Here is a 7,534-nt window from a genome sequence, read left to right as displayed (position 1 = left end):
CTAATTGCGATTCTAGAAAATTTATAATAAACAACATCAAAAAAATAACATTCACATTCCAATTGATTTCATTTTAATTAAGATTGAAGGTAAGTAAACGGGACTTAAGCTCATATATTTTTAAGTAAATAATCCATTGGACCATCAATTTAATCTTTGCAGCCAAAAACCAAACAAATTTACACCCCTACTTACACCTACACATCTTTTCAAATACCCTCCAATTATTACCATGAATAAAATAAATAAATAAAATAAAATAAAAAGCTTGCAACAAAATCAACATACTAAAGAAAAACAAAAAACAAAACTAGTAGTGTCAAGAACATGAGACAAAAAAAGTGACACATGATATTAACTAATGGACAACACCATGTCCGAAGTTTCTCAGCAACATGTCCACCAAAAAAGAACAGAAAAAAAAAACAATCCTACCCCAAAAAAGAAAATTGCCTAAATGTATTCCCTGTCTGTCTCTTCTCTATCACTTTTCCCCCAATTTCCACACTGCCAAGAGAAATTGATTATTTACAGTGAGAAAACTGTGAGACAATGGGGGGTGGGGGTAGTGGTGATGAATGCAGCAGAGGAGAAGGTAAGGCTATAATGGTAATATTCTCAGAGGGCAATAAGAAAAGTAAATAATGAAGGTGAGATTATGAACTGGGAGGTCCCTGTGTTAGTCTTTGCATCTCATTTTGATCATTGAGAGTCTCCATGAGAAGAGGAGGGGCATACTGAGCTGTGCCTTGATGTTCTTCAGAGTCTTGACAGAAGGAAAGAATTATTGTATCAATGGACATCTCCACCACTCCAAAGAAAAGTGTGGCAACCACATAGCCTAGCCCCCAGCAAACCTGTCGTTTCGAGGCAGAAAAAACAAATCGAATGAGGAAAGTTACCGTTTAGCCATTGGAATATAGGCATAAAACTAACTTGACTCTTACCGTTACGATAAATTTTCACGAGACAATCAATTCTTAGCAAAGTATTGTTTTTTATGGGGTCTATTTCCTATAAAAACTATCCTTTTCGGGTCGAGTAAGTTATTACAAGACAAGTTATATGAGGTGGGTAGGCTTTCAGTTTTGTGAATGTAAATGTCTATAGCGAGGGTCCCAACACGGTAAGATAAGAATATACTCAGTTTTTAAAAAAAACACAAATCTTAGGAATGAACTGATGTGATTAGCCTAAAACTGATATGAAAGATAAGTAATATACTTTGTTCTGATCTGAAAAAAAATGATTTTTTTTACCATAAAATAGATGCAATCTTTCATCTATGGAGCTTCAGGATATTGACATGAAACTATGAAAGACATTGGCTGCTTGGCTGCACTATCTTAAGACTATTTTTCTGTCTTTTTTTCTTTCCTCTCCAAAAACTATATGAAAACAAATTTGAAAAAATCCCAGATTATAAGTTTTCTCTGCATGAAATCATTGAAACGATTATGAACCAAGTGAATGGATAATAGAACTTACCAAGACTGGAAACAGTGGGGAAGAAATCTTGTTATGAGCAGATCTGTATTTGTGGGTATCCAACATGAGAAAAGCAAAAAGAGCACTTGAGAGGCTGACACACAGTTTTCCAAGGAAAAGAATGACATCTCCTATCACATTCACTCTTCCGATGCGAAGGATGTTGTTGATTATCAACTCCGTCGCAATAGCAGACGCCTTGCAGAAGCTCTTGCCCGTTATCGCAATCTGCATGTATCAGAATAGTAAGAGTAATAGAAAAGATTGTCTACAGAATAGCAATCAATGATGAACTGATAATGAGACCAAATAAATGAGAATCAATTTACCATTATATATGCATTGCGATTTACAGATTTGATGGTCCACTCTACACATCTCAGGCAAAACCGAGACGTGTGATGCAGTGCTCTGCCAAACCAGCTATCTGGTGTGGTACTTGCAACTTTCAGTTTGCGACGAATGGACTCAAGTATAAAACGAATTGACTCCATAAAGGACACCGTCAAGGAACCGAGAGCCATCGACCCAAGGTTATATCTTGCCAGCCGTTTCATCGAAGAGAAAACTGGAAGAAATGGAATTTCAAGCTGCATTAACCAGAAACCACAAGTATTTAATGAGGAAAGAATTCGCATAACAAAATATATTAACTAAGTTTCAAAGAATTGCATACATAATAACAAGATAAATATGGAGTAGAGATGAACAATACTGTGAATATGGAAAATTCATAATGTGAAGTGAAGGTTGTCATGCTTGAAACTAATTCCTCCTAAGTGGCTAAATGGAGTGCTATTTTTGTTTTTTGTTGAAACTAACAAATAAAACAAGACAGTCAGAATCTACATCGAGAACTCAGTAGTCCCAAAAGCAGTTCAGAATAGTTGGATATGTCAATGCAGATGGCTAAGGAACTTACTGAAGTCTCACCGCGAGCCCAATAATAGGAGGCTACTGAACCTGCAATAACTGTTGAAGAGCATGCTACAAAAAATTGAGTTGCCCAATAACAACCAAATAGGTGGAAAAAGATGGCAATGTCGATATGAGGAGTATAACGGATGCTATAACCACAGCAACGGTTGCAGTTCACTCGTTTTGAAGCAAGATCATAAGCACAGCAATTCGAATTGCAATTATTCTGAACAACCTGACCAGAGCTAAAGAGATGAAGGGCAGCTGACAACCATAGCATGTAAAAAATGGCAAGGATGGCATAAGGTATGATTGGAAAGATTATGAGTGCTTGAACTTCTCCAATCACCTTTGCAGCTACCTGCATCCAGATTTGTATAAACCCAAATGAAATAAGGGTATTTTAGGAAATTAATCAGTTACAAAAAAAAGGTGGCCTTAACGACAAATGGCGAAAACAAGTGGCATGTAAACAGAAATCAAAGAGGCAAAAACTTCCAATTCTGAAATTGAAGGCTACCTAATATACCCTGGTCAATGAGTACTCTTAGGGTGGGTTTAGGGTAGTTTATGAAAGGTGCTTTTAAGTGGCTAAATGCTCTTTTCACCCTCCCAAAAGTCGTTTCAAACTCACCGTTATTTTATTATTTTTGCTGCCAATTGAAATGTCTATTCTTTTTCCAACTTACACATGTTATAGTAAATTACTTGCCTTAAGGACAGATGTCGCCATTATGACACGACGAATGACAGCAATTGATGTAAGAACAGAGACAGCCATAATAAAGGTCATTAGAACAGCAGCAGCGCGCATATGATTGAGCTCCTGAACAATAAAATCTATTGAGTGATTGAAAATCAGATGAGATTTTTGGATTAAAAAAAAAGGCTCACAAAATTAGGTTACATACCCTTCCAAATATGTGGAGATAGGGATCATGATCACCAATGATGGGAGTTATAGCATCATTTCCAATCCATCCAGCTATAGCAATCAAGACAAATACAATAAGTAATGTTAATACAAGAAGATGAAGAAACAACTTTAACCTAAAACAAACAGTAGAACATCACAACATTTGAGTTTTGGGAATTCAATCAAATATCGGAAGTTTGATTCCAACTATAAATAAGATCACAAATCGAATCAAAGCTGATGCATCTCCTATCCAATATCAAAAGATTTGTTCTCAGCTATTTCCATTCTTTAGGTATTACTTAACAGCAAGCTTAATACTTCGAATGTTCTACATAAGAAAATGTCCAAATATGTGGAGATAGGGATCATGATCACCAGTGATGGGAGTTATAGCATCATTTCCAATCCATCCAGCTATAGCAATCAAGACAAATACAATTAGTATTATTAATACAAGAAGATGAAGAAACAACTTTAACCTAAAATAAAGAGTAGAACATCACAACATTGAAGTTTTGGTAATTCAATCAAATATCGGAAGTTTGATTCCAACTATAGATAAGATCACAAATCGAATCAAAGCTGATGCATCTCCTATCCAATATCAAAATATTTGTTCTCAGCTATTTCCAAATAGTCCCAAAAGAATCAGCATTATTCTTTAGGTATTACTTAACAGCAAGCTTAATACTCGGATGTTCTACGTAAGAAAAAACCCTCTTCTTATATTATGCCATCAGTATGTTATTTGTGTTTTGCAGCTTCAGAACAAGACAATCATGTATTATTCAGTTGCCCAATGCTTTTTGTCTTGCTGGAATCTTCTCTTCTGGATCTTTAATTTACAATGGGTTATCTCTCAAGATTCTCATAACAATGCTCTCCAACTTACTGGAGGTCTTTCTTTGGCTCCAAGGCCAAATTTATTGTGCATCAATGCGGTTAGAGCTATTATTTCAGAACTTTGGTTAACACGGAATCAAAGAGCTTTTAAAGATACTCAGAGGCATTAGTTGGATCGTATTGAACCATCTAGGCTAAAAGCCCCCAATGGTTGTGCTTTTTCCAAGCTTTTTTCTGACTATTCTTTACAAGTTATTTCTATGAATAGGGAGATCTGTATTTGTCCTTTTTCTTGTTAACTTTTACTTTTGTCTTTATTCCCTCATTGGAGTTTGTATCTTTTGAGCTCTTGTTTTTTTTTTCAATGAAAAGTTTTGTTTCTTGTTTAAAAAGAATTATTTAAGAATGGAAGATGATGCAAACTTCAGTCTTTGTACCAAACACTTCTGCAATAATTATAGGATTTCCAGATATTTTCCAGGTTCGACTGAAGCAAAAACACGAGCTCATTGAATAATTAGTAGAAAACTAAAGTAAACATGCTTTTCACCTTTGAGGTAATAAAACATCGTGACTGACACAATGAGAATGTTGAATAGGACTACTGTTACCCACGGCATTGCCGCAACAAAATGGCGAATCATTAGCAACCAAATCACTGCCAAAAATAGAGGCAAAATTCCTCCGCAAACAATCAATACCGGCCACGCCTTCCCAATATCTGCCATGCATCTCTGAGTAGAGTAGCAAAGAACAAGTTAAAATTTTAGAATGGTAAGACATGATAGAAAACCTTCAGACGGAGTGGTAAAAATACTGTTACAGAACACCTTGAAATTTGAAAAAATGAACTCATGGGCTAAAATGTGTGACACTTTGCATTTATTTAATAAGTAGACGTGTGATTTAATAGTGAAAGTTGTGCAATTTTGGTAAGATTAATGCATGAATGCAGAAATTATGTTACATGGTTAAAATATAATTTAAAGAAAAAAAATCTTATACACCTTTAAGACAGATGACCGAGAGTTGGTCAACTTATGAATGGATTTATCTATGATCAAATCCTCATCTATGTTCATTCCACCCATCTGCTTCCAATGTCGTAATGATACATTAGAGGGTCGAGCGAGAAACTGGCAGCTCCAATAAACTGCAAAATACATCACTCTTACTGGGCTTGAAAATTAATGGAAAGTTAAGGAAGAGGCAGATATTTTAATTAATCAATACATGGACATGCAGGGAACAGACATTGTAAACCAAACAAATAAGGTTGAAACTTGAAAGATTAGCTGCATCCAGTAGAATCTAAACAAGAAGTTCTCGATACCGTATTAAAAAGTGCAAACGTAATGGCATCAGGAAAAATCCATATCACTAACCATTTACACTGGGAAATATGACAGGGTAACAAGGACCCTGAAGGTTAACAGAGCTGTTTCTCATCTCAGGCGTAAGGAACTGAAAATAATCATAGTTCCTATCTATCCAATCGTCCATCGAGAGTCGGATTTCACCTTCTGGGTAATCACAAACCCAATTTAGAGAGTCTTCCGAAGGAATCGGACAATCCATCAAGCATATACTTCGAGCATCAGCCAACTTAAATTGACTGTCCTTCAGACCACTTTGATAAACCTGATTAGGATTCAACCAATATCTAAGTTCCAATTCTCGGAGGCCAGGATTAGCATGCTTGTCACCGCAAATATTTCCTTTATAGTCCAGTCCATATGTAAGCCTGATAAACAAGCGCATAAAAAGGTGAACATATAGAGGAGAATATTTAACAAAGAATAGGGGAAGTAAGAAGAAAAGAGATCATAAAATCATGTAGAAACAAACTTACAAAAACACATGCTGGGAAACCTTTAAATAAGCTCTTGCAGAAATTATAATCATGTAGTTTTTGCTTCAAGTTCTAGAACTCAATGGCAGAATGAACGCAAAAGAATGTCACAAGTTCAACAATATGCATGACAAAGACAGTCATCGTGTAGAAATTACTCCTCCAAAAACTACTAGTGTGTTTGGGAGCTCCTCCAATCTCCTGAAAGGGCTTTTAATTGTTGTGTTGGTTATACTACATAACTCAATATCAGGTGGGTACTGGCGATATGGTTGAATTCCATGTCGACATGAAGAAACAAAACAGAAATTGGCTTGAAATCCCCAAACAGTGGAAAAATATCAGCCAGTGCACCATCTCTATTCAAAGACGTGCCACCAGTTCTAGCAGTACAGGAAAGATTGACAAAATTGCAAACAGTGAAGTAAGTAAAAGAACAATGACACAGCCAGATATGCTAATAAACGAGTAAATTAGAGAAGTCTGAGCTCGTGCTGACTAGAACCAGCAAAAGTTAAGACAACAAGAAGTTTGGAACTCTTTGAAGTGAAGGAAATAGAGAAACTAAAGAGAGGGGCAGGGAAATCTGCCAAATGGGAAAGCATTTTAGAGATCTTTTCTGGGAGCTCCATAAATAAGAGAGAAAATGTGCTAGAATAAACAGTAGCCATTCAAAGTAGTGAAGTAAAAGAAGAGGGTAGCACCAGATTCCGTACCTTAATGGATTTCCTTGGTTAAATCCAAAGCTTGAGTTAACAATCATACCTACCCAGAAAGCTATAAAGATCACAAGAAACACAATATCTCTGCATTTTCTATTGTGCCTAATGATCCCACCCATTTGAGCACTCCCATCACCGGAAGGGTACCTCCCAATCACTGCCCCTAAAGGACCCCTCATCTTCACTAAACCCTGGTTTCCCCTTCCAAACTGAAGAAACTAGAGAGAGAATCTAGTGAAAGAAAGAAAGATACAAAGAGCTGGGTTAGAGTGAGAGAAATGGGGGCAAGGCAATGGTGTGGCAGAGTAAAGCTTCGTTTGAAAAAGCAACCCAAAGAAAAGGGTTTTGAGATTTGGAATCTTTCTGCTAATTTTTCTTTTCTTTTGGGACTTTTGGACAAAGATACTGTAGTGTTTTAGTGAAGCGTTTCAAGCTTAAGAATTAAAAAACAAGGCTTTAATTGGTGGGACTCAGCCAGATAACAGTCAATTAAACTAAAACACCTTGAAAATTAATGAAGAAGACATCAGTGAGTAAAAAGAAAGTAGAATAATTGATGATGGGCGACATTAAATTTCTATAAAGAACGCTTCTTTTTCCTAAGGATTGAACCGGTATGGGAACATCTGATATTATATATTCAATTAATCAATCTTATTCCATTTCTTAAATCTGATTATTCCGCCACTAATCTGACAGTGACAGTGACATTTATGTTTGAAAGTCTCTGATCTTTGTCGGTTTACGCTGTCCATTCCCTATTGCTATCGCCGTCAATGTTGTCGAAAACTC

At 36.1% G+C, this 7,534-nt stretch overlaps 1 protein-coding gene across 2 annotated transcripts; it reads right to left on the bottom strand.

Annotated features, from left to right (window-relative positions):
* Positions 1-328: 328 nt before the first annotated feature.
* LOC111010419 (Plasma-membrane choline transporter family protein) lies at positions 329-7,151 on the bottom strand. Of its 2 annotated transcripts, none has more exons than XM_088120100.1 (10): positions 6,737-7,151; positions 5,554-5,912; positions 5,176-5,321; positions 4,719-4,902; positions 3,318-3,391; positions 3,115-3,232; positions 2,411-2,763; positions 1,818-2,078; positions 1,489-1,716; positions 329-857 (listed from the first exon to the last, which is right to left on the bottom strand). In XM_088120100.1, exons 1-10 carry the CDS (start codon positions 6,919-6,921, stop codon positions 657-659), a joined length of 2,109 nt encoding a protein of 702 aa, XP_087976226.1. In that variant the 5' UTR covers positions 6,922-7,151; the 3' UTR covers positions 329-656. The 2 variants fall into 2 exon arrangements, with proteins under 2 accessions (XP_087976226.1, XP_087976227.1); XM_088120101.1 differs by lacking the exon at positions 6,737-7,151 and adding an exon at positions 6,021-6,637.
* Positions 7,152-7,534: the final 383 nt, after the last annotated feature.

Source organism: Momordica charantia (genome assembly GCF_013281855.1).
Source record: "Momordica charantia cultivar OHB3-1 chromosome 11 unlocalized genomic scaffold, Mcharantia_2.0 BLBB01000011.1, whole genome shotgun sequence".
NCBI classification, from domain to species: domain Eukaryota; kingdom Viridiplantae; phylum Streptophyta; class Magnoliopsida; order Cucurbitales; family Cucurbitaceae; genus Momordica; species Momordica charantia.
Note: the sequence above shows the minus strand (reverse complement) of the source record. Positions and strands in the feature narration are given on the sequence as shown.

Coding starts and splice junctions, on each gene's coding strand:
- LOC111010419 (XM_088120100.1), bottom strand. CDS start 6,921: ATGAGGGGTCCTTTAGGGGCAGTGATTGGGAGGTACCCTTCCGGTGAT. Junction 3,392..4,718: donor GATGTTTTATTACCTCAAAG/GTGAAAAGCATG, acceptor TGATTGCTATAG/CTGGATGGATTGGAAATGAT. Junction 3,233..3,317: donor ATCTCCACATATTTGGAAGG/GTATGTAACCTA, acceptor TTTATTGTTCAG/GAGCTCAATCATATGCGCGC.